The sequence below is a fragment of the Calidris pugnax genome, unplaced genomic scaffold (genome assembly GCF_001431845.1).
Source record: "Calidris pugnax isolate Ruff unplaced genomic scaffold, ASM143184v1 scaffold425, whole genome shotgun sequence".
NCBI classification, from domain to species: Eukaryota; Metazoa; Chordata; class Aves; order Charadriiformes; family Scolopacidae; genus Calidris; species Calidris pugnax.
The window spans coordinates 921,389-947,543 of NW_015091137.1; the positions used below are offsets into that span (position 1 = coordinate 921,389).

At 39.7% G+C, this 26,155-nt stretch overlaps 2 protein-coding genes across 3 annotated transcripts in view; one reads left to right on the forward strand and one right to left on the reverse strand.

The window, feature by feature from the left end:
* Positions 1–3,331, forward strand: part of LOC106897755 (chromosome unknown open reading frame, human C19orf70) — a 3,503-nt gene extending 172 nt beyond the window's left edge. The window contains exons 2-4 of the mRNA XM_014958576.1: positions 1,078–1,257; positions 2,085–2,136; positions 3,113–3,331. Of these exons, the coding sequence (XP_014814062.1) occupies positions 1,078–1,257; positions 2,085–2,136; positions 3,113–3,210 (330 nt within the window). The 3' untranslated portion in view covers positions 3,211–3,331. The remainder of the gene's footprint in view (positions 1–1,077; positions 1,258–2,084; positions 2,137–3,112) is intronic.
* Positions 3,332–8,808: 5,477 nt separating this feature from the next.
* Positions 8,809–26,155, reverse strand: part of LOC106897773 (scaffold attachment factor B1-like) — an 18,153-nt gene continuing 806 nt past the window's right edge. The window contains exons 2-21 of one of the 2 annotated variants that reach the window (XM_014958610.1): positions 25,459–25,546; positions 24,215–24,279; positions 23,923–24,129; positions 23,303–23,365; positions 22,700–22,727; positions 21,298–21,796; positions 20,820–20,869; positions 17,719–17,816; positions 16,476–16,625; positions 16,304–16,380; positions 15,230–15,369; positions 14,822–14,913; positions 14,315–14,421; positions 12,932–13,225; positions 12,514–12,651; positions 11,982–12,024; positions 10,468–10,589; positions 9,623–9,735; positions 9,446–9,497; positions 8,809–9,175 (exon numbers count right to left, since the gene is read on the reverse strand). In XM_014958610.1, coding sequence (XP_014814096.1) covers positions 9,049–9,175; positions 9,446–9,497; positions 9,623–9,735; positions 10,468–10,589; positions 11,982–12,024; positions 12,514–12,651; positions 12,932–13,225; positions 14,315–14,421; positions 14,822–14,913; positions 15,230–15,369; positions 16,304–16,380; positions 16,476–16,625; positions 17,719–17,816; positions 20,820–20,869; positions 21,298–21,796; positions 22,700–22,727; positions 23,303–23,365; positions 23,923–24,129; positions 24,215–24,279; positions 25,459–25,546 — 2,553 coding nt within the window. In that variant the 3' untranslated portion in view covers positions 8,809–9,048. The other variant, XM_014958611.1, reaches the window with a different exon arrangement.

Below are 26,155 nucleotides of genomic sequence, written 5' to 3' on the forward strand. Positions count from 1 at the left end.
CTGGCCCTGCAGCGCCCTTGGCCTCGTCTGCCCCCGCGCCGGGCTCGGTCGCCGCCCGGCAAGGTTCCGTGAGCTTCCCGGGGCCTGCCGGCGGCCTTCTCGCGGCGAGCGCGAACACGGAAAATACAGCCGGGGACGCCGCTCAAGGGCGTTCGCTGAGGGAGCGCTCGGATCTGGAGGCAGCCCGCCGGAGGGGGACGGTGCTGAGGGCGCTTTTGGGAGCGAGTAGCAAATCTTGAACAGAGAAATCCCTTTTCCCCAAAGTACTTGTGAATACGTGGATTTAAATATTGACTCTCTGTTGCCTCTCTCAACGGCTGTATTTATCATATGTTCCACTACTGAAGTATTGCTATGTGGCAAGTTTTTGTTTGGTTTGTTGGGTTTTTTTCCCTAGGTGTGCAATAGCTTTGTGGGTTTTTTTTTTAAGCGGAAACAGCTCTGCGCTGTGAATTTGTAGAATTCAGTCTCCCCAGATCTCTAATCTCTAATGAAAAAGTAAATAAAGGTCAAATATTCTCTTCCTGACTTCCATTTACAGGTTGACACTACAGCTGTAAAACTAGTGTTTGCACACCATGTAGTCTACAGGAAAACTTTAAAAGCCTCTGCAGTGTAGGAACAGGCATGGCTAGGTGTTACCTGGACTGTAATGAGCTCAACAAGATGTTGGTATCTTTCAAATTAATCAGATTACTTACTAACAAGACAGCAAGAGCCACATTATTAACACGGATATCTTACCTACTGCAAAGTCTTTTAGTTCCTTTTATCAAGGGTATATGCCAGTGATTCTTAGACTTTAAAAAGTGACACATACTCTGAGGTGTTCGACATTTTCTCATTTTTATCTTGAAAACTGTCACCGATAAAATGTGAATGGGTATGGTTTCAAGGGGCTGACAGGAAATAACTGGTCTAGGAAGAAAAGTAAGGTAGGTAAGTGTTTTTCTGCTGCTTTTTGTCTGTAATAAGACATTACAGTAGAGTATTTGTGACCCTCAGATTTATTTATCGATACCCTCCCTTTGAGGGTACCAAGAGAGATACATTCATAGTCATACTGTGAACTGAACTGTTGCTGCTTTTGATTCTTTCAGGTTTGTCATCAAAGGAAGTCTGGCTGGAGCTGCTGTATACGTGGCATATGATCAGGGACTGCTGGGCAGTGGCACGCAAGGTGCTGAAGCTCTCAGAAAAGCTCAAGCAGCACTGCCTCCAGCCATCCAAGAGTGGACAAGTTACATAGGCTGGGAGGTAAGGACTGTGCAGATGAACACAGTCAGCAAAACAAACACAACCTCTGAATGAGGAGGAGAAAACATGGGTGTGATATTCTGTTTCCAGCAATGGTTGCAGTTTTGCTGTTGATACCCGATTTCACACTGAGAATATTTTGAAGCGGATTGAAATGGACGGAGGATAAAATTTTAAATTTAGGGGAAAGACATTGCTCACAGATGTTATTTCAAAGAAGAAGGGGTAACTAATACTATCCAGGGTCAAGGAAGGGATTGCAAGCATGCTCTGGGAGATATTTCACTATGTAGTGGTATTCCTAAGCTTCTTTTGAAGGATCCTACATGCTTTTGAAAAAAATATTGAAAAGATTCTCCTCCCAGTTTCTCAAGCTAACAGTTTTTCCAGTTGCATCTGAATTGCCCGAAGAGGTCCTTCTCTTTCAGTAATATTTAGTTTTTAAAATCCTCAGAATAAGAGAAGCCTTTGCTGAAAGTTTGAAAAGCATCTTTCATGTTAGAGACTATTCTAAATTAATATATAGCTGTAAGGCGACAGCCATGGAGGTGATTTTTCAGGAGCACCCAACAAGAAGTAGTACCTTCTGCCCCTTATGCTGCAGGAAAGAGTGAACTTTAAGCCTCATGTCTGGTCCCTTTTGAGATTTTGGGGTTGGACTAGATGATCTCCTGAGGTCCCTTCCAATCCCATATTCTGTGATTCTGTGAGAGAAGGCACCTAAGTATCTTTGAGATCTGAGGTCAAAAGGCTTTTCCAAGGTCATGTGAATCCCGTTACAAGTGAAACCCCTCATGCTGATATTTTGTCTCTCTTTCTCTTTCTAGCTACCACCCACTCCAAAATTTGACTTTTCCCCCTCTGATTCCTGGAATAAAGGTAAAATAACTTCTTACCAAACTATGAAAGGAGCAAGGGGCCAAGTGTGGTGTAGCTTATACAAGTCTTGTTTCAGTACTGTATTCCTAAATTGAATGATGGAGGAGGAGGTGGTAGGAGCTTTGGGAATAGTGATTTTGGACTCAATTTCTTGTTGTTCAAATTGTGAAATAAGGAGGAGGATGTGTGCCCATAAACCTGTCTGCCTTTTCTAACCAGAGGACTTGGTGTTTTGCCTATAAAGCTTGCTGCCCACAGACATACTGATGCTATACTAGAATCTAAGCTTGAAAGTTTCAGTGTAGTGTTTGGAGAGGCTTGTGGCACCCACAATAAATAGATAGATGTTTATGCATCAGTGAGTTCATCAGCAGTGGTAGTGATCAGGGAAACTAGAGCATGAAAACAAATGATGACTTATCCTTAAAAAAGGTGAACCATTCGTTAAAGACTGAAGAGTTTATAAACTCTTCAGATGCTAGTATATCTGAACTTGGCCTCTGACTTTTCAGGAAGGATAAGTATTCCCATTTTTGCTAGAATTTTGGAGATCTTGTTTGAAGGCTGAAGCATGTTATAAATACCTAGTAAGTTAATTTATAGTTTTTATGGTGCAGGAAGAAGTCTTCATGTAATTGTGGGGAAACATAGTCCACAAATACTGTGACATGTCCAACATCACCCATGGAGTCTGTGGCAAGGCCAAAAATAAAATGAAACTTAGCTCAGTCCTTTGTTTCAGCCTGTGATTGTCTGTCCCTTATACTGGTCCTGAAGTTGGAATTTCTCTGTGTCACAAATGCTACTGAAACAGTAAAGCTGTACTTGAATGAAAGATCATTCCAGCCTCAGCTTCTGAGATAGAGCTAGATTTTTCCGTCCGTGTTTAAAGAGATCTACAATTCTAGAATGACATTGGGAAATTTGGCTTGAATGATGCTCTTCTTGGGATAATTCTTTTCTGCTTTCCTTGCAGGAGTGCAGACAGTCATGTCTGCCTTGTCCGTAGCTCCCACCAGGGCCTGTGAATACACTGTGGAAGGCTGGAAGTATGTGAAAGATCTTGTCAAATGAACACATTCTCCAGGGTTCATGATTCTCTCTATCCTGTTGTCTTTGGGATGATGCATACTCCATCCCTCTAGGGGGCAGCTCAGCCATGGAAGGGCTACAATAAAAGACTTTGGAACTTCCATTTGTATTTGGGTTGGTTTTAGCAAATATTAGACTGCAATAATTGCTTTCTGTCTTGCCAGTGATCAGAGGATTCAGCAGAGATAGTGGATCAGTTGTAATGAAGTGATGGCTGAGGTACCATATGCTGAGGTATAGCCCCTGTTCTAAAGCTACCAAGCCTGCTAACTAAGCAGATTATTCTGAAGCTGAATTAATCATGAGTTCAAAACAAGCCAGCAAGAGTTAAAAATAAAAATTCCAGGATAACAGTAAAATATGTCATTCGAAGACAAAGCACTTGTCTTCAAGCTAGCTGAGGAAGGAGTGTCTTTGTCACACAGAGAGCATGTTATTGATGTGAAAGCTGCTTCCCAGTGGTCTGTGACTTGTCACACAACTGGGAGTAGTCAGTACTAGTTGCGGTACCTGTTGGTGACAGAGTGCAATATAAGGGAGTTTGTAAGTCTGTGATTCAGAAGTCTAGCAAGTCATAGAAACTTGTAACACCCCCCAGTCTATTCGGCCGATGGGCATTGCCAGTGTTCCTAGTACCCCAGATGGAACGGCAAAATCACACTACTGTTTAACTGTAATTTTTCCAGCAACTGATCCAAATATACCCTTCATGCATAGTCAATGACCAGAAGCACTGTCAAATTACACTTGTGTCTGAATTCTGAGTTCCACAGCATAGGTTATTTAGCGGCAAGACTTTAGATTTTAAATTTTACCAGCTGTTGGCTAAATCTAAGTGGATTCGGTTTGTCTCTTGACTTGAAAAAGTATTCTGTCTGCTGGCCTCTTTAAATGGTTGTAAAATAGGGTTGGAAATAATACCTTTAGGATACTGGCACCTCTGTGTGTAAATGTTTTGGCAACTGAGCAAGAGAGAAAATGGAAACGGGAAGGATCTCCAGTCACAGCTGAGGATCTAGGGAAGAGAACAAGCATGTAGCATGGCAAGTTTAGAAGTCAAGGTAGCTTATTAGCAGGACATCTACATTAATTCATTCCAAAAGACTTTTGATATATGTGTTCAGTTCTGCCGTGTGTTCCCCTCCCTCTTAAAGCATTAACAGAGTAGCTGGGAAGCAGTTTCCACCACTCCTACAACACTGTGACATTCTCTGTGTTGTGAACTGATAAGTTTGGTTTCCCTGAAATAGGCCGTGAACTACATCTGCTCTTAGTGCATGCTACGTTTTAACCTCTCCAGCTATGTCCAGGACATGAAAAGGCAGGAAGCAGAAGCAGCTAATTTTAGTGTTGATGAAAACTTTCCTGAGGTCAGTTTTCAGTCGCAGCCAAGGCATATATAAGGAGCACCAGGAGTATTGGATGGGTTGTTGTAAATACAGAACTTGTAACCTCTCTGTCTTCAGGTCTCTGTCCCAGAGCTGCTGCCTGTGCTTCTGAAATTAGGGACTGAGATGTCCCTGGCTGATGGCAGCAGGGGCAGTGTTTCTCCCACACTGATGTGCTCACACGTGGCGTTGTTCTAGCCTGTGTAGTTACAGAATAAGCCAAGAAGTTACAGGCAGGGGTAGGTAGGGAGAGAAAGATGAGAGAAGGATGAGTGCTTACTCAGATTAGGAAGCAGATTTAACACTCAAGAAGGAGGAAGGATTTGCGAGGGTTTTGTTTCCTTTTTTAAACAAATATTGATGTGGTGAAACTTACTGCCAAGAGATTTCAGAGGCTTTGGCTAAGGTATAAATAGCTTTAAAAAGTGCTTAAGTTAATTCCTGGAGGATGAGTCCATAAGTGGCTTTTAAACCTAATGGCCCAGATGGAAGCTACAGTTCAGTAGAACTTGGAGTACCAGACACAGAGAGTTTATTACCTGATGAATTGCTCTATATGCACACTGTTCCAACACATTTTTTCTCATGCACCTGCCTCTAAAAGAGAAAGAGTACTGAGTGGGAATGACTTTTTCCCAGTACATTTATTCTCCTCCTCTTATATCTCAGTGATAATATATACACTCAAAAAGGGACTGATCTTTTCATACAGTTGCTGGATTTAAGTCAAATGTTTTGCCAACTCTAGTTTGTGACCTAAAGAAATAACTGTGGGTAAGACACTGTGCTAATCAGATTCCTTGGCTGAGCAAAGTGGCAGTGTAGAAATTGACTTGTTAAAATAGTTCCTGTGCTGCAACTCACAGAACCGTTGAGCTTGGAAGAGTCCTTTCAAGATAATCTAGTTCAACCTCCATGCTTAAGCAAGGTCAACTGCATCAGGTTGTCCAGGACCATGTCTGGCCAGGTTTTGAACATCTTAAAAGATGCAGACTCCACAACCTCTCTATGACCTATACCAGTGTTTGACCACCCTCATGGTAAAAAAGTGATTTCTTCTGTTCAGCTCGCCCAGTATCTTTTCTCTTCCTGAACGTGGTGACACACTGGTGCCACTACACCAAACGCTTTGGAATATTTTTCTCGCAAAGAGTTAGCATTAGTGACTAGGTCTAAAAGCTCCCTAGTGCATTTTGTAGTTGTATACTCTATTTTTGCATAAATATGGAGTCCTCCTGTCTAATTTTTAGCTTTGTGCCTCATAGATGTTTTGTAATAATGACTTTCACAGTCACACTTTTTCTGTCACCACTTACCAAGCACTCTGGATATCTCCAGTGGACCTGTCACGCAGAAGAATAAAAGGTTTACATCTGCCAGCATTGTGGCACTGAGCAGGATTATGGGATGCTCCCATCCCACCTCCAAACTTACTTTACACGGTGATGGAAATTCAAGTTATTTACTAAAAAGAAGAGGACACTATGAACAAGAGAATACAGTTCTCTTGTACATCACCACTTGGTTAGGATCCTTGTTTGGCTTGCACAAATGCTTTGGTTGCCTTCTCAAGGCAAGAGACTTGGCATGAGGTGAACCTTCTCATTCTTGCGCTTCCTGCAGCATTGTCACTCCATCCCCACTCCATCAGCATCTTCAGTATGTTTATGAAGTAAACATGAATTATGGAGGATTTGTGCCATGTAACTATGGCAATGGATTAATTACACAGACTTCCAAAGTCAGTGAAAGCCTCCAAAGCAGGAACTGTTTCCCTTCACTGATGATAAAGAGAGGCTAAGCTTCTAGCACAGACACACTAGGCTGGCCTTTTAAGAGCTAGATGCTGCAAAATTTCCTCTACACTAACAGCACAGATGACTCAGAATGAGTTATACAATACCAGGTCAAACTTGAACCGTACACAACTGTTGGAGAGTTTTTTCCCTGTTTGGACTAAATCGTTAGGTGACTTAATTAGCTAACCGCAGTGAAGTCTCTCTTCCTTTGCAAAACACGCAGCTGCTGACATACTCTGTAAGAGCTACACTTCACATTGTTACAGCTTTCAGAGATCAGACAAACTAAGTAAAAGCTTTCTTACCTGGGCTATCAACTTAAGAGGCCACAAGAGCAGGGAACTGCTGGAGAGGGTACAGCAAAGGGCTACGAAGATGATGAGAGCATCTCTCTTATGAGGAAAGGCTGAGGGACTTAGGTCTTTTTAGTCTGGAGAAGACTAAGGGGGCATCTGATCAATGCTTATAAATACTTAAGGGGTGGGTGTCAAGAGGATGGGGCCAGTCCTTTTTCAGTGGTGCCCAGACAAGAGGTAACGGGCACAAACTTGAACACAGGGAGTTCCATCTAAATGTGAGGAGGAAATTTTTTGCTGTGAGGGTGGCTGCCCAGAGAGGTGGTAGAGTTTCCGTCTCTGGAGACATTCAAAACCTTCCTGGACATGTTCCTGTGCAACGGAACCTGCTCTGGCAATGGGACCTGCTCTGGCAGGGGGTTGGACTAGATGATCTCCAGAGGTCCCTTCCAACCCCATATAATTCTGTGATTCTGTAAGAGCAACAGTGAATAACACCAAACCAAAATGCTGAGGGATGAACACAGTAGGGGAAGCAGCTTACTCTGCAGCACTAGATCTTTCCTCACAGTGCACGGTTAAATTTGAAGCAGGCACATGCTCAAGATCTTGTTTGCATACTCATTAGCATCTAACATTCTCCATCTGCAGGCCAGGTATGGATTTCATGTGTGAGCTTGGAATTGCTGGGCGATTACCATTAGCCGTAGTGCTTTGAATGCTAAAACACACCTGGCTTTTGCATCTCAGTCAGGACGATTATGCTATCATCTCCTTTAAATGCAATTAGTTTGCTTTTGTCATCACAGAGCTTGCATGCTTCACTTGGTTTCATTTTAAGAACCAGAGAGGTTGGGACTGGTCTAGAAGTTTTCCTTCTGTTGCTGAGACTTCCAACAGGTTTGCAGAGTCAGTAAGGTTAATGAGTAAGGCAGGCATAAGCAGTATGAAAATAACTTGTTTGGTCTAGCCAGACCCACAGAATTTTTATTTAGATGCTATTAAGTGTAGCATTCTGGAAATCTATCCTTTCTCCTTGCATTCCTAGTTTGTGTTCTCTAACAAGTGACTCAAGTCTTTCTGGACCTTAGCTTCAACATTAAAACAAAAACTAACTTTTACACTGGGGTTGATGTCTCTGTGATCCAGGCAGCCTCAGGCAACTATTTGCTGCAATCAAAGCAACTTTTTAGAATTTGCAGTTTGTCCACGGGAATCCTCCTCCAGTGTGGGAAGTCTCAATCCTGATGAAAATACCCATTACTTTCCATAACAATACAGGCTATAGGAAATCAATGAAAAAAAAAAAAAAGGTCTCTAGGCAACTGAGGAAAAAAAACTCTGGATTTTCTCCTCTGGAAGATGGAAAACCAGGACTTTTTCCTCTTGGCATCACAAGCGCCATCTTTGGTGGGTAACACTAAGGACATGTGCTCCAGAGATGACTGCAAAAAGACAAATTATAATTTAGATATGACAAAGTGGCAGATCGTTTGCATCAATATTGGTTAGCTCTTGACACATTCTTAAAATGATGCCAAAGCACAACCAACAACTGTTTCTAATGTACTTCAAGGAAATTGGGGATTTGTAGGTAAAATTACTGGCATAAAACTGGTGGAGCTTTGGATTACTCTGATCTATCAGAAGTTAAACAAAAGTGATTCTGACTTGCACTTGAAAAAGTCAGTACTTTCACAAGTACCTATGCATTTTCTCTTAGAGAAGCTGTGCTGGTAACTTGGTATGTAGCCTTTTTCAGACAGTGAAGACCATTATGTTTCACAGTACCTAGTAACATAAGACAAGATGAAAAAGATTTGTCACCTCTTGTGTCCTACAGGATCCCAGGTCGGTTTTGCAGCAGCAGGGTGTTCAGACCGACAACTGCAATGTACTGACATTCTGTCATGCCGGCATGTATGCTAGTTAATTTTGACACATCTAAAGGAACACAATATTTCTGTATTTCTGGGAGCTGTCAGTTACTGAAAGTAAAAAGGGACACCTGTAAGGCATTTTGACACTTCATCTCTGAAAGAAAGTTCAACATATAGCTGAAATAGAAAGAAACAAAGGACAGCTGAAACAAAGCAATTAACTGTAAACTGGCTTTTATTTATGGAAAATGGAATGCTTCATTAACAAACATTTTAATGGGATATGAACACCACATTACAAAACAAATGAGTTCACACTGGATTGAGTGACATAATATGGCAGCAGTTTAAAAAAAAAAAATAATACACTTACAGTAGCCCATAAGTTACAATTAACAGTAACCCTGGGTAATAGATTCATTTCAGTTGCTACCTTGCATTAAAAATTAAAAGACATTCAGTAGCGACGGTTGAAACGAGGATCATTAGGTCTGTTTGTCCTCTCCTGGCCAGCAAATCCTTCTCCTTGCATGCCTCCATGCATCATCTGACTTTGGTTGCCACCTTGCATGAAACCTCCGCGCCTAGAAAATGATTCAGACATTTTCATTTTCCCTTGTGACTCTGGCAGTCAGGTCGATATAATGGGTGTTCTTTTAAAACTTTGTCTGATTTTTCACTCTTCAGTAAGGTGTACTACATAAAAAACCATAGGAATATTTGATTATTCCTTGACATATACATAACAAATCAGATTAACTGATGCTCCCATAAAATGTTTCTTTGGCCAATTTAAATAGAAGAGATGCCCCTTAAAAGGGAAACTAACATTTTGCTCTTTTTAAAGTTCTTACCCTGACATGCCTCCACGATGCATCACATGGCCAGGTCTGCCTCTGCCTCCACCTAAGAAAAGTTCAAATACTTCCTTTATATCCACAGTAATAGTTTACTTCTTCTCCAAGGGTAATAATGCCTGTATTTTCTGCTTTATGTAGCACAACTAATGAGCTGTTGTGCAAGAAGCCTACCTTGCCATCTCTCATGATCCCGTCCTATCATTCCTCCATCCACACTGCTCTGCCATGAACGATCTTGATGTCCCTCAAACTTTCGGCCATGATCTCCCCAGTCACGCCCATCCCTGCAAAAGTATGAAATGCGTACCTTTTCACATTAGCCAGAGCACACAAAATAGATTCAGGTAAAGCAACTAAGTCACAAACAAATTCAAACACTTTACCAAGGTGCATGCAAAACTTGTATTTATATTGCTATCTGTCAAGTAATAACACAGTAATAAACCTTCTGTTCAATCCAACTAAAATGACAAAAAAAAAAAATTTCTTAATCTGGTTTATGCTGCATTGATGTCCCAGTTTACTCCGACATCCTAGCCTGTTGTTTTGACCAGTCTATTTATTTTTGGCATTTTCTGTAGGCGCGTTTATACATAGGACTTACTACAAAACAAAACACAACACAAAACCTCAAAACCTCATCCTCCCCCAGTCTGTAAGCATTTTATTGACTTGCTTTCCTTTCAAAGGGCTGACAGGACGGTGCTTCCAATAACTACAAACTGGGGAAGAACCACTACCCTGAAAACATCAAGCTTTGATAGTAGTGTTGAAGACATGAAACATTCCAGTTGTGAAGTTATTTAAAAAAATAGTAAGTTCATGCCAAGATGCATATTTTGATGCACAAGGCAAGCTGAAAGAGCTACTCATTTGTAGTCCATCCAAGAAAGAATAGATTTGGGGGTGAAGGCTGGAAAAAAGGAATTGTACTTCCAAAAACTGCATCCCACTTTCACAAATGGAAATATTCCTTAGATGCATGTGAAAAAATATTTTCAGTTAAGCGTACTAACCGTGACTGTGGGGGTATCCCTCTACTTTCACTCATTCTTCTGTCAGATCCATAGCTACCCCAACTTTCCCGAGAGTCTCGTGAATGACGGTCTGGTCCTCCATGGCGCTCATCTGGATAATGCTAAAAGGCAAAGAACACTTACAGGACTGCCCCAAACAGACTCTTAGTTGTTTAAAGTTGCTTAGCTGTAATTACTCAATCTTGGAATCATTTAGGATGGAAGGGAATTCCTGAGACCAGCTAGTCCAACCCCCTGCTCAAGCAGGGTCAGCCAGGGCAGGGCTGTCCAGAACAGCCTCCAGTCAGGTTATGAGTACCTTCACAGCTGGGGACTTCACAGCTTCCCAATGCAATCTGTTCCAGTACCTGACCACCTTCACAGTTAAAAAAAAAACAAAAACCAACAACAGAAAACCCCCAAACAACAAAAAAAGTGATTTGTTTTGTCTTCATATGGAATTTCAGGTGTTTCAGTTTGTGCTCATTGACTCTTGTCCTGTCAGTGGGCACTACTGAGTAGAGCCTGGCTCCATCTTCTCCATACCTTTCCTCCCATGAGGTATGAATGCACATTAAAAAGATAACCCCTGAGCCTTCTCTTCTTCAGGCTGAATGGTCCCAGCTCTCTCAACCTCTCCTCATACAAAAGATGCCCCAGGCCTTTAATAATCCTTGTGCCCCTGTGCTGCACTTACTCCAGTAAGGTCTTATCTTTATTGTACTAAGGAGCCCAGCACCAGACAGTACATCAGACAAGTGCTGCGTAAAGAGGAAGGATCACCTCCCTTGACCTTCCTGCAACACTATTCCTAATGCAGCCCAGGATGACACTGACTTTCTTTGCCAGGAGGGTGCAATGCTGACTCGTGGTCAGCTTGTTGTCCACCATGACTCCAAGGTCCTTCTCTGCAAAACTGCTTTACATCTGGTTGGTCCCAAGCACGTACTGCTGCACAGGGTTATTCCTCCCTGGGAACTGGACTTTGCATTTCCCATTGTTGAATTTAATGATACTCCCCTCTGCCCAATTTTCCAGCCTATCCAGGTTCCTCCAAGTCTCACAGCTTAGCCATCAGTAGGGCACACTTGAGGATTCCTTGACTCCACAAAATTAATTCCTCAGTGCTTGAAGGTCTTTCCCCTCAGGCCTCAAAAACACGCAAACATTTCTACTAGCTTTGCTCTTATTTCCATGCAACCTCATCAAGCGAATTTTATGGATACTTCATACTTTTCCCTTTTCTATACCATGTTTTGGAATACTCTGTCTTTTTGACCTGATTAACTTGTTTTGTTTGATTTGTATCAGAATAACTGTATCTAACTTTTATAATAAGCAAGTCTTTGAACTAAATTTCATCTTGGTAAAGAAAACAAGATGATCTGGTTATCGATACGTATTTTGGGAGATATCATTTAATTCCTAACTACTGAAATTTAATCTAACACACACAATAGAAATCCAGGTTTTAAGAAGTTAAGATGTTTCTGTAGCTTTATAAAGCAACTCACTTGTCCATCTCGATCTCCCATCATTGTCCTTGACCCATCTCTCCTACAAACAGACAATTAAAATCAGACCGTGGTAGTAAAACATGCAGTAGGCTATAAAAATCCACCTAGGTAACAACATAGATAAAAAATCCTGCTTCCATGTAATGCCAACATTGTCTACAAAAGGCACAAACAGCTGGAATGTATGGAAACCATGACACATTTTGGATTCCTGGAAAACCCAGTTAGTCCTAAGGTATAAAGCAGAGTCCTAGGTGCATACAGTGTTATTTAGAATTTTTTCAGAATTCTACAAATGTGTGAAACAGCACTGCAAGCAGAACACTCTGAATAAGCCTGACAGAAGATTTAACTCATGGCACAGTGCAGATTTATTCATGGTTATATAAGAAAAAGTCCACAGCCACTAAGCCACACTTGAAAAACAAAATGCAAACCAAACACACAGTAAAGGCAGCAAAATGTGGCATTAAATGCCACATTAAATGTCTTTGGATTTCAGGCAACACAGTGGAATTAGGACACCAACCTGTCTATTGAATGGTCTTGATAACGGCCACGATCCCTGTGATCAAAGTCATGGAAGCGATCCTGGCGACTGAAATCTGAATGGTACCTATCATTCATTGCCATTCGTTTTGCCTCTGGCCAGTATGGATCATCTCTCCTGAAAGAAAGAACATACTCATTTTAGTCAAGATAATTACTTTTGATATTGTTCCCTCCTTCCAAACCAGAAGAAGCGTAATGAAATTCAAAAGGCAGTTGAAAAGCCTCAGGAAGAATAGTTCGACTGGGGTTATTAAACATGATCATTTCAATGCAATCAACAACTGCTGATTAATGGAAGCTGAGAGCATAAGGGTAGCTTTTTATAGCACAGGCTGATGAGACAGAACTTGGCAGCAACATTTTCCACTTGCATCACTTGTATCTGCTGGCTTTACCTGCCATCTATGTCATATGGTCTTCTCATTGCAGACCGACGTTCTTGTTCATAGCGCAGCTGCTCGTGCTGGCGTCGCAGCTCTTCTCTTTCTCGCTGGATGCGATCTTGTTCTCGTCTCCTTTCGTGCTCTATGTGCATTCTTTCTCTTTCCAGTCTTTCTCTTTCCATCCGTTCTCGTTCAAGACGTTGCCTTTCAATTTCCAGTCTCTCACGAGCAATCTCAAGCCTCTCCCTTTCCTCTCGTTCCCGGATAGTCTGCAGGTGCTGCTGCCTCTCCCGACGCTCACGTGTGCTATTTTAGCAGAAATATAAGGTTACAGATCTACTATTTCAACAAATACAGGAAGTTAAAAAGGGGGAAAAAAGAAAGGGAAGTATTAAAAATTAAAACCACAGTGACTGCAAGCTTGTGTCAGCTCCTTGAAATTATACCAGGGGGTGGAGGGGAAGGAGAGCATGGAGGGAAGACAGTGTACACAGGAGTTACTTTTATTTAGAGACTGGTCATATTACTCCCACAAAACCCACTTGTGGGGACAAATAATCCTATAGTCGGGAGAATTTGAATCCAAATGCCCCAAGCTCATTCTTTCTACTCGAAATACCCAACTCTAAGAATGATGAAAGCATTTTACCCCCATCCAATTCAACTTTAGGTAAGTAATAAAGTTTTGTAATGTGTGAAAAATGTTGTAACATGGAATTCAGGTCACAGTTTTAGCAAGGAATTTGACAGATGGCCATTACCACCTTTATTAACCATCATAAAAACAGAAATAAACTCCACCAAAAATAATTAAATACCTGAATTAGGTTTGTAACTAAAAAGATACAATGTGGAAACTAAGAAGGGTTGTTGGAAAATGCCCCGATTTCTCTGTAGACACAATGTATTTAAATACAAAAAAATTCATCTTGTTTTATTTCAAAAGCTATGGAAACTTTGAATGCTAGGACAAGAGAGATGAGGTCTTATTCTGACAAAGACAACTTTTCTCCTGCTCTTTCCCTGTGTATCTTAATGTCACAAGTTTAGAATTACCATCTCACTTCTACTATAATGCATGCTCAGCTAAGGAGAGCAGCATACCTAAATCAATCTAAACCACAACATCTACAAAATGGAAAAAGAACAAAAAACAAACTGCAATTTTTTTTCCCAAACGCAATTTCAAGCTTAGTATTAACAGAGTCGTTAATTGGAGCTTTCCCAATCCAACAGATACGTGACCCACAAACATATAAAAAATTACAAGTGGAAAAAAAAACCAACAACCAAATCAAACCTCTCTTTATCCCTTAGTCATTTTAATCAAAAGAAAATTATATTCATCCTAGGAAAAAAAGCAAACCAAACAAACAATTTCACTGTTGCTCTTACCGGCGCTGCTCTGCCTCCCTCATTTTTCGCTGTGCTTTAATTTTGTCAAATGGAACGATGCCTTGTCTCTCTCTGCTCTCTGATTTGCGATCCTGGCTCTTAATGCTCTGCATTTAATATTGAAGTAGAAAAACTTAATGGAGTACATTTATAAAATATGTTTATAAAAGGACAACTATCACAATACTCCAAGGTCTGTTTTCATTCATACATATCATGTCTCAAAGCTTAGTCCATGCACTGGGTTTTTTTTAAACATTACAGATACACTATACATTAACACAATAATACTTACCTTCCCACATTTGTTTGGCAGGATTTCATTGCTGAATATCTTATCAGCCATATCAAAGATATTTTAGTAATTAAGATCTAAATCCACATTATAGAAACTCTAACTGGACAAATCAGTAAGACAAGCATGGGTTACATGTAGCTTGGCAGAATTTAGTATTTGTTTCTAAGGAAAACTGACCATAATGTTCCCCATGCAGAAATATTACTTACTCTGTCTTTTGATGCTGTTGATGTTTTCACACTAATAACAGGTTCTCCTTTGGATTTATCCATTACTACTGTTCTCTCTGTTCCTTTACTTCCTAAATGAATCAGAGGTTGAGGGAGAAGAGATTGAAAAACCAAACAGCACTCATTGCTACGCCTGAAGTTATGTTCTCTAAAATGTGAAAATGGGCATTTAAACCTCTCTTCAAAAACAAATTTTTTCAACAGTGCAGTTAAAGATGACACAATGTCAAACACCACCACCCCCGCCTCTTTATACCTTCTGGATTTCCAATTAAAAATCATAAATAATTCCAGAATATCGGTAGCTCTTTGGAAAGAACTACCTACAATTAATTATTCATGCCTCACTATAACTTTTAGTCTATGAAAAAAGAACAGCCAAATTACCTGACTTAATAGTTTTCGGTTGATCTGATGAACCAGACTTCAGTTCATCTTTATCTTTTTTTTCCTTCTCATCTTTGTCTTCTGTCTTTTTAGGATCATCTTTTTGGTCGGATTTCTCATCCCTTTTAACACTGCCTGGTCTATAGATAGATATTGATATAGATTAGACTAATACAGAGTAAGAGAAAAGAAAATTAAAGGAGAATGTTAGCAACACAGTAAAAAAGTAGAATTCTCATGTGATTACAATCATAATTAGATTCCAAAGAATTCATTTTACAACTTCCTATGTCATAAAATAAGATAATCAGAAAATACTGTGCAGTTGTCATAAAAACTTGGCCACGATTCAGGTATCTCAACTGGAGGCAAAAGGAAAAATGCACACCCGCCTATGTGCTTAATGCCCACAAAATTTCTTATACAACATGACGGTTATGAAGTGCCAATGTAAACCATTTTTGTTGGGCAACTAGATGAAATAAAGGCAAAAACTTCTTAGCAAATAGCATTTAATAGGAGTTATGCCTCAAGAAGATAATTAAAGGACTTAGTGCCTTATTCACTCTCTTAGTGTCTTTTTCAGCTACTTTCAGTAATGCTAGAGAGAAAAAGCACAGTGCTGAAGAGGAACATGTTCTGTAAACAAGATCTCGGACAACTGATTTTTAACCGTTTGTGACTGCAACAACCTGAGAAAGCCCTATTTGAATGAGAAATTTAACGAAGAAATAGTGAAATGCTGATGAAAATTCTCAAATGGCCCTTCCTATAGATTTATGACACGAAAGCACCACAATCCTTACTAAAACACAAATGTAGCTAAATTAAAAGGTATGCTTGAAAATGCAACTTTCCAATGCCTACCTTAAAGCACGTAACAGAAATGTGCTAAGTTAGGCACTGAGCATCAGCAGAAGCTTATTTTGTAGTAAAAGTTGGAAAATGCATTTATTGCTCTTTCTGAATGTTTGCCACAGAAATTCTTATTGTAACTTTGTTCTTCCTGACAAGTCAACGTAGATTGCAGAACAGGAAAATCCCTTTGGACAGAGAATTAAAAATTCTCAGTACCTCTCACTGACTGTTTCTTTCTTTGCTTCATTCTCTTTTTTTTCACTTGGCTTCTTCCCAGCAGGTTCATTTTTTGCCTGAAATATATTTTGCACATCATCAGCTGAGAATGTGGTCTCAATCATTGTACAATCTGATGATAATGGGCTATCTTTTGAGGATCAGTACTCACTTTTTCTACAGAAATTATTTTCCCATGTAACTCTGTTTTGTGGAGGTGAGTAATACACTTTGTGGCTTCCTCGGCTGTAGACATCGTAACAAAGCCGTAACAGCGAGCACCAGGACTGCGAGCATTGGTGACCACTTTTGCACCAACCACCTTTCCAAAAGAAATAGGCATTACACTGACTGTAACAAGTGCCCGCCATTGAACAGCAAGAAGTGCAAGCTCCGTTTCTACTGTTTTATTCCTGTCCATCACCATTCAGGAAAATTTGATTTTTAAAGAGATTAACAAATACAAAAGAAGCATTGCCTGGAGTCAATCATGCTTCTATGGCCAATGCAATGCTGCAAAAGCAGTATCAATAGACAGGAGCCAAAGACTCGAATTCTGTTCTGAAGAAAGCCCATCAAAAAAAAAAAAAAAAAGATACTAACTTTACATCACCAACATAATTTTCTTAAGGATAAAGGGAGTAAAAAACTAAATATTTGTAAGCCAATTTCTACCCACATGCAAATGCTAGCTCAACTGCTAAGTCCCGTCTCCTCTTGGAAAAAATGTTTTCATGTCACTGCTAAGAAGCAAACTCACAATGTTACCTGCAATCTTGTTTTAAGAAACAGGAAGCTTCCCCAAAAAATGTAACTTGAAAAAGCCCACATAAACCACCTGTTTTCATAAATGTTGCTTACTTATGCTCATATTCAATACAGCTCACTTTGTATTACAGAATTCAATCATATTTCCCAGAGGTGTCATATTGTAAACCACAGGTGAACAAAGAACATACTTTTGAGCACTTGATTTACTGCAGATATGCATCTACTTTTAGGAGGCTTTGCCTCTGCTAATACTCCAAAGAAAATAACAGTAATTTTATTCCCGATAATTATGCTTCAAGATTTACTGCATGTTTTACTTAGCCCTAAGGAAGTCTTTAATAAACAATGTTAAATCCACGATTTCCAATGGGTGAAGATACTATGCTACAGCCCAGGAGACAGAAGTATGTGCAAACAGTCATTAACTGTTTCATAAAGGACTGTAACTGAAACTTTTTTTTTTTTGGAAGTGAGAGAATAAAAAAGCAGTAATTGAGTGTGTATGTCAGCAATTTTTTCCTTGATATCCCATAATATGTGATAATTTGATTCCTTTCACTGGTATTTTCAGTGACAGGAGTCACTTAAGAAGTCTTATTAAGACAGTTTCAAGTGAAAAAAAACCAACCAAACCAAACCCTTACCTTCCCGTATTTGCTAAACAGATTCTTCAGATCTGTAGCTCTGGTAGTGGAAGCCAGTCCACTCACCCAAAAGTTTCTACCAGAACTAGCAGTGTGACCTATTGAGGAAAACAAACAAACAAAACCAAAACATATCCAAAATCCTAATTATTTCAACATATATTTCTGAATTAAAAGGAGCAGTTCCACGAATCTTTTATTTTTTAAAATCATAGAGCAAATTAAATGTAATGCCTAACAATCCCCCCCAATGATTCACACTCCTGAAGGCAAGTAATATTACAAGTCCAAAAACATTAAGATGGAACTACAAGCTTTAATAGGTGTAACAAAAGTATGTCATTCTTCAAAAAAGAAACTGGACTAGGGCATCTCTGAAGCAACTGTGGCTCTTCAGAATGTGCCTGGATAGAATCAAGTAAATGCACTTACAGAAAAAGGCAGAAGACCTGTTAGGGATGCAGGAACTGTGTTAGTACCTACATATGCTCAAGCCTTACCCTCATTTCCCCAATTCAAAAGGAATAATGATGGGATACAGGTTAACTACAACTCTCAAGAGAAGACATTCACCATAAAGAAAGCAAGAAAATTCCTTTCCTATTTCTGCCCACACAGTTTCCACAGTTGGGGTATGAAGCCCGTTACTTCAGTTCCAGGAGTCAGAAAAGACCTAGCTTTCTTTAACTAAGCAGGAACTACAGAACACCTATACAATCTGGCATCTCAACTGGAAAGATAATTTCATAAATGCTTATGTCCATGTAAAGCTTGAAAACCCAAAGTCTAGTGACTGGAGCTGAACTAAATTTTATTGTTTGCATTTCAGTGTGAAGCACTAATACAGCAATATAATTTCCAGTCTCCTTTGAAATTACTTTATTGTCCTTCTATCAGCCTTGGTAGTGTTCAGTTCCATAGGTTTCAATGAACGCAGTGAAGCAGGTTTCAGTCCAGCTACCTGCTTCCAAACCATCTGCCTTTTTTTTTTTTTTTTGGTGATACATGGAATTTTTCATAACTGCCTTCACTGAGGAGAGATTTCTTCCAAAACCTTTCTAAAGTGCTATTTTATTTGAGTGTCTTTCCATCTCTTAACTCTTGATAATTTTTGTCATTATCTCAAACATGAGCTTAGCACTGAGAACGTTGTTGTTAATATTTATACAAGTTTCCTAGGGAAACACGCAATCATTTGTGCCAATCTCTTTTTTTTTAAAAAAAGTTTTTTTGCATAAAAGAGACTAAGTTTACACCTGTCACTATCTAGTCTCAAGGACTGCATGGACAAAGGTGTGTCATGCATGCAAACACAAAAGAGATAAATTGTCTTGGTGTTTCAAAAAAAACTGAGCCATAAGCTTTGATGCTTTTACTCCACGTGCTTCCTCTAGAATTTTAAAATGGCCACCTACAGTTACACTGGCATCAGCATCCAGGAGAAAAACGAGCACTTTCTTCTTTCTTCTATTTTGCTGACTACATTAATGTCCTTTTTGAATAAGCTTTGATCAGTCCTAGCATCTTCAGTTTTTGCCCTCCTGTAAGATTTCAAGAGGTGCTCCTGCAATGATACTGCACTTCCAAAACAAAGAAAGATGGCGACTATAAAATCTTTAACTTAGAAACTGGAGCAATAGAGGTATTGGCAGCCAACCCTCAACACTGAAGATATCTTTCAGATATGCGTAAATCGACTGCCAGGTCCACCAGACTTATGAGCTCATGAATTAATTTTTCTACATTCCTATTAACACAGCTCTCAATTAATGCATGGAACATGGAAAACTCCTTATCCTTTGTACAAATGTGGAAATAACAATGTATGAGTCAGAACTGACTTACACATATACAGTTCTGTACCTTCCTTCTGGCTCAACCGCTTGCTCTGCATGCAGAGAGAGTTACATGGTCAAGTAGCTACCTGTCCCCAGTGATGTTTACTAAGCCAGAAAATTATTTAAACAAATATTATGAAACATAGTACATCCTTTAGAGGAAGGTATGCTGGGGCAAGGTTGTTATCAGACACCCAAGTTCCTGAAGGTTCTTCTGAATGCAAACTTCAAGAAGAGTTTTCCCAGTCCACAAAAAACCCCTCACTTAAGTCCTTGGATAAATGACAGAATGCACAAAACACTCCTTTAAATATTCTGAATAAGAGAACATGATATTACAAAGAGAAAGCAAGAGGCAAACAGACCCCAACAGAGCTGACAGTGGAGCTGACAGTGGAGCTGTCCAGTAGCTTGCACAGACATGTATAACCTTAGATCTTGGAAAAAGCAGCTGACAATGATCTCCGGTGTAAAACCAATTAAAACCCAACAACATGTCCAGTTAGTAGACAAATCTCATAATGAGTTTTTTTGTCTATTATAGGAAGTGCTGGAACTTCCACACTTACATTCCTAAACTACCTGCCTGCAATATGTAAGAAGGATGTTAGTCAGTTCTAAGTTTTCTCCCCTGGTCAGGCAGGAGAGAACAGAGAGTTGGGGTGAGCTGCAAAGACTCAGCAGCCTGATGTATTAAATGGAAAGGAAGATGTATGATGAAAAGAAGGAGTAGGCACCTGACACTGTTGATCAAGAAATTTTCATCTTGCTTATGACACACATTTGCACCAGAAATAGGATCTGCATGGACAAAGATTTAGTAATGTCAATCCGATCTGAAGACAATGTTACGCTGTAAGTTTCTGTGGCATTTAAATATGTGAATACTAGATTCTAAATAGTTTCAGCAAAACAGAAGACAATATGAAGAGTCACAAGCATATAGAAAAGCAAACAAAATCGTGAAAGGCTCCTGACTAACAGCTGCTGGTAAGCATCTTCAGTGTCACATATTAATGTCTACTTTGGAAGATCAAGATATAAACAAAAGGGTACAACAAAAATATCCTTAGAAAATGCATAAAAGGAAAATAGTTTTTTTTTTTGCATAAATAGATTTTAAAAAATCTAGAAAGAGGTGAATACTTCATGATATTAACAACTTCACTGATTCCAACACTGTTCTACTGAAATATCCCATCCAATATAGAAACAGTTAATCCGAGCAATCGTTAAAACTTCTGTTTTTGAAAAGAAACATACCTTTCTCATCCTTTGAGATTATCTTTGTATCTCTGTCCTCATCAACAGGGCTAAAGACAAAACACCATATTACTCAAGTCAGAAAAAACGATGACTAACTCTAAATTATGAAAAATGCTAAAATTAAATACCTACCAGAAAATATGTTGCAAATGAAAACACACCTTTGTATACTTGATTTAAGAAATCTGACAAGAAATAATGAAGTCAGATTCTTAAACAGTTATATTAGGAACACATTTACAAATATAGAGAAATTTAAAAAAACAACCTTTGAAGGTTGAGGAAGGAAAGAAATCAAACCCTCTGTGTTTAAAAAAAAATTATTATCTGCACATGGAGAAATAATACAGATTCTTTAGGAATAGGCTACAATTTCATCAGTCTCGGTGGCCAATTGAAGGAAACAGCTTACTCGCATCACTTAACGACCAATGACAAAAGATAGCATCTGGTCTATAACGGAGAAAAAACAAACCTCTTTTTCTGATCACCACCCTCACTGGTTGAGGACTCTTTAGTGGCAGGGGATTCCTCAGAATTAGCTTTGTCTTCTGTTTTCTTGGCATCTTCTTTGCTATCTTTGCCTTCGGGACCTGTGCCTTTTTCCGCTGTTTCCCCACTAGAGGCTTCCAGGCCTTGGGAGCGTTTGCTACTCTGATCGCTTAGGGTCTCTACTACTAAACATTCAGAGTCCGGTTTCTCTTCCTCTATTGTCTGTTCACTTGTCTCCCCTTTTGCTACAACTAAACGCTTTGCTTCCTTCCTTGCCATAGATTGTGCCGACTTGCTGTCCAAATCTAAAGCATCTTCCTCCAACTGAGCGGCAGCAAGAGTGTCCTCTTCCTCTGCTAGCCTCTTGCCTGGCACCACGTTACTTGCTTCCTGTGCATGTGGCCGCTCCGCTTCGGAAGTTTCTTCGATAAGTGGCTCAGATTTACAAGTTTCCCCCAAAATGTCGAGTATTTTCTCATTTTCTACGGATTTAACAGGAATAGAATGGCACAAGATTTAATCACCAGGGAAATACAGCAATCACAAATGTGGAACTGGCATGGCTGCCACACTAACACCAAGAGAACTTCTAAGCTACACAGAGATTGGAAAACCCTAGTGTACACAGTGTTAAAAGTACTCCACTAACCGCTGTCTGACACACTACTAAATCAGCCCTAAAATGTTAACAGGGAAGAAAAATGACCCCACAGATTTAACAAAAACCTTCTGGCTGATCCTTGATATTCTTCATGAAATCGTTCAGTTCTGTTTCTTCTCTAGTTAGCTTCCAGAGTCCGAGATGCTTAACTGAACGTATCAAGGTACTGAGAGTTCAATTTTTAAATTTCTGTGAAATTCTTTTAGCAGACAGTCCAACATGAGAACTGGGCATCTTCTGATGGTGCATGAGTGTGTTTGCAGTCCAGAAAGTGAAAAGTATCTGTATGACATTTCCATGAAGAAACTCTCTTCTTTCTTCTTTATCCAGTAACTAATCTTTACATTTTAATGCTCTACAATATCTTTTTACTGCTTTCACTGCTCTCTACTTAGTAACAGACTTAAGGTGTGTGCGATATCACAAGATCTGTTTACAAGTAGAATCTTTAGCTTTTAAACTGCAATTAACTTCTCTAAATCCATTTATGTAGCTTAACAGGTTTTTAAACCATTTCATTTCACTGGAAATATTTCAAAGATGACAAGCATCACTTCACAGATCTGGGGATATGATTGGGTTTCCAATCTCTATGACCCTGCATGATCTGGATTGTCCATCATAGACATAATGCAAATTATGTTTGTTTGCTTGGGGTTTTAATATTTAATGGTTTAAAAAGTATTAGTTGAAAAGACAGTAATATGTTTTTCTTTAACAGTACCTGGCTCCAAGCGTAGCTTCTCCATTTTCTGTTTGGGATAATAAACACAGAAAGAGAATGTTATAAGATATATTTTGTAACACAAAACAATAGCAACCCCCCACCCAATCCCAAGATTGAAAACTACACAAATTCACCTACTATATTTGGCACTTTTTTTTCACCATTCACTGGAACTGAGTATTTTATATAGGTAATTTTCTGGCACATTAAAGTAATTAAAAATATCAGCCACAATTGTGTTCTCATATCTAACTTGGAACACTAAAGAGACTGATAAAGTATCTTTTTGTACCACATCAACTGCAGAGTGAAAACCAAACCCAGTTACTACTTGATATAATCGGCAGAAGGAAAGAAGAAATCAACAGTACAAGACTATTTTATTTGCCACACAGAAGTGGAGGAAGTCTTGATAGCTGACTGAAAAGCAGGGAAAAACACAGGGCGTTCTCATTTGACAGACTGTATTCTGAGCAAGATCACATGTGTCTTGGATTCTGTTACAATTTCACATTATGGTCAAGTTTTCTTTTTTGCAGTATGAGCACAGACCAAATACTGATAACAACAATCTGAAACACAGCTACATTCTTAATTTACCTTCATTTCAATTAAATTAGAAGAGGCGGCATCTAAATTGTTTTCAATTTCATCATAATCTTCCTGGAAGAGTGAAAAAGGAATTATGGCATTTCTTACAAAAAGTAATGCTACCTTACAGAGAAATACTACCATATTTTGATGCAGAAGCCCGACAATGTCAGAACACGGTGATACACAATGCATAAAGATTTTCTTGTTTTATTAATCTCTACGAGAAAACTGTACAACATAATTTCTGTAAACCAGAGCATTATTTCTGCAAAAGATTTCCCAAATATCTGTGAGTTGGAAACATACTCCTCTCTTTCTCTCCATATATAAAAATATCCAGATGGCTGGGTATATGAAATTATACATTTAAACACATATAAATGGGAAGAGGGAATACCAAAGCTCATACATTACTTTCAAATTCACCCATCTACTGTGAACATTTCAAGCCTCTGATACGTCCAAGAACATTTACCACTTAAAAAGTAGGACAGGAGAGCTGTTAATGGGAAATAGAATCCAGATCACACTCATGTCTTATGTTCTACTACACTGAAATAACTTGTTCATGTGCCCGTTATACTTACTAAACACTTCCGGAAAAATTTACAAAGACCTCTACTCACCTCATTTTCCGTTAGCTGATCTGGAAGTTCTTTCATTTCTGCTTCAACGCTTTCTTTATTATCAGACAGAGAATCAAGAATATTAACAGGACTATAGTCTTCTCCAGGGTCTACAGCACTGCCGTTATCTATTTCAGCTTCATCTAACACACTAATATCCATCATGTCAATATCTTGCAAGGTATCCAGACTTGCTTCAATATCCTCCTACAGAAAGTAAAATGGTAAATGTGTACTTACTGCAGGTTAATTGATGCATATTCTTATGAACAGCAATCACGATGTCTTTTACCTGTCCATCTCTAGAGTTTTCTTCTAGTCCGTTGTCTTCAACACCTTCTTCTTCTGGTTTTCTTCCTAAGAAGAGTATCACTGAAGTGAGATACAGCACTACATTTCGTAACACATCTACTCTTCGCTGAATTACCTATTAAACAGTGAGGCTTTTTTCAACAAATGATCATTAAGACCCTGATTCAGAAGTCCAGGTCTTTCTGGATATAATCAGGATGACCTGCCACTTGATACAAGCCAACGGCATCAGCATGAACTAAAAGCAGCACAGTACATTTTTCAACAGCTACACTCCTCTCATTCTGCAACATTCCAATACCTAAAAAGACAACACTGTCTAGGAAGGTGTTCCATTTAAATGAAACATATATCACTGTTACAAAAACCCTCTCCCCCTCTTACAATTTAAATAATTAAACTGATTTAGAATTAGTCTTTACTTTTAAGATCTTGGACACACAGATCACGTGTCTGTCACCAGTAAACTTGTATTGCTATTCAAAACAACTGTTCTTTCTATATTTTTACCCCATTATCTTAAAGGAAGCAGCTTAAAAGTGAGTTTCAGAAAGTATCTTTTAAGAACTGGCTATGAACAATTGAAGTAAACCACATGTAACATGCCCAGTGCAATATTTAATACTTCTGAAGCAAAATCATAATGAGGTGTTTCAGGACAGTTTGCTTTCAAAACAACAGTTATAAAATGAAATACAACACTAACAAAAGTTAGTTTGTTGTGTACACCATTGTTCTACATTGCGCAACAATGGTTCTAATTATTTCCACTGTAATTTCTGGCATCTAAAAATATACTCCAATGATTACGCAGGTTCAAGGGGTTCTACAAAAAATACCGTTACAGCAAGGAAATTAGTACCCGGGGTGTTGTGGAGTCACCTTAATATACATTGGCAGAGGTTTCCACAGGACTTACGCTGCAGCTGCTTGCTTTGTACCTGACGCAATTCTGCACCCACAGTCAAAAGCACAGAAACACCTGCAACTTACAGTCTCATCTACAGGCCTCAAGACTTCTCACAGAAGTAAAGTTAGGTGTTATCATTTATCATTTAAATTTGTTATTGGTCACTACTGCAAGACAGTTTTACCATTTTCCATAAGGGAAAAAGCACTTTTTTTTTTTTTTTAAATAAACTAATGAAATGTAAGAAATCAGCATTCTATACCAAGTTCAAGCTAAATGGAAACAAAGGAACTGTATTCATCTAGACTCCATACCTTTGCTAGTTCTTTTTGGCATCCTCTTGTTGGTCAGTTCTGAGGCCACAGGAATTTCATCAGGATCTCCTCCTTCCTCCTCAATGGCCTATTGGAGACAGCAGCATGACATCTATTGTATTGTTTGTCGGTGTGCATTTGTACTGGTTTTGGATGGGATAGAGTTAAATCTATTCAGTGGCTTGTATGAGGCTGTATTTTGAACTTGTGCTGTTGATAATACAGGGGTGTTGTAGTTATTGCTAAGGAGTGCTTACACGGCATCAAGGCCCTTTCTGCTCCTCACCCCACCCTACCAGCGAGCAGGAAACGAGGAAAAGACCAGGGACACCGATGGGCGACACCGGAGCAGCGCTCCAAGGGAACGCTGAAGCGTGGGTGACGATGCGGGTGGAGTGCGAGGGGGCGGCACGGTACCACGCAGTATAGCAGCGGGACCGCTGGCGGTCCCCGCAAGGGCAACGGCTCTACCGCAGTCCCAGGAAAGGGGCAGGCTGGTGCCGGGACCAGCGCTGGGAAGCAGCGGATGGACAGGGTTGCGCGGATACGGACCAGCTCACCCTCCCCTCACGGCCCCCCTGGGCACAGCGGCTCGGGACTCCGGGCTACGTCCGCAGCGCGCATGCGCCACGCGCCCTCGGGCCGGGGACAAAGGACCCGGATGACACTCCCCCTCCCCCCCCCCCTTCCCCCCCGG